The 486-nt window shown below is 34.2% G+C and overlaps 1 protein-coding gene across 1 annotated transcript in view; it reads left to right on the top strand.

Moving 5' to 3' along the window:
- LOC119592505 (zinc finger and BTB domain-containing protein 24-like) overlaps nucleotides 1-486 on the top strand; it is a 12,708-nt gene that overhangs the window by 8,929 nt on the left and 3,293 nt on the right. Inside the window, 1 exon segment of the mRNA XM_037941354.1 lies at nucleotides 367-474. Within this exon segment, the coding sequence (XP_037797282.1) occupies nucleotides 367-474 (108 nt within the window).

The raw sequence follows: 486 nt of genomic DNA, 5'->3' as shown, positions 1-486 counted from the left end.
AACTCAAGTCTTGGTGTCATGAAAGAGTGGACCAAAATCTTTTGACCTAAACACACATATATTGTCTCTGCTAGGATAATGGGTACTATTTCCAGGGACTTCAGAATGGGTACTGTTTCCAGGGTCTTCACTGTGCACATGATTATTATTTAAAATTGATTGAAAATGTATTTGTGTGATAGGCACCTAATTCAGCACTTTTTTGCATGTTTAATTTCACAACAAATTTCTTTGCTATTGACTATGATAAAACATTCTGTGAATGAACATTCCTATGCTGTTGATATAATATTACTTTTAGGAAGGTTTATTAAAATAACTTACCTTCATGTGCTCTTGAATAATTGACCCATATATTATCCCCAGGAGAACCAGACAGTATTTCAAAGCATCAAACAAGAAGTAGTGGATGGAGTCAAAATAGTGGAACCTGTGAGTTTAGCAGAATTTCCTATAAATGGAGAACTGGTTGAGGTTAGTATAATG

This window comes from Penaeus monodon, chromosome 30 (genome assembly GCF_015228065.2).
Source record: "Penaeus monodon isolate SGIC_2016 chromosome 30, NSTDA_Pmon_1, whole genome shotgun sequence".
NCBI lineage: Eukaryota > Metazoa > Arthropoda > Malacostraca > Decapoda > Penaeidae > Penaeus > Penaeus monodon.
Note: the sequence above shows the minus strand (reverse complement) of the source record. Positions and strands in the feature narration are given on the sequence as shown.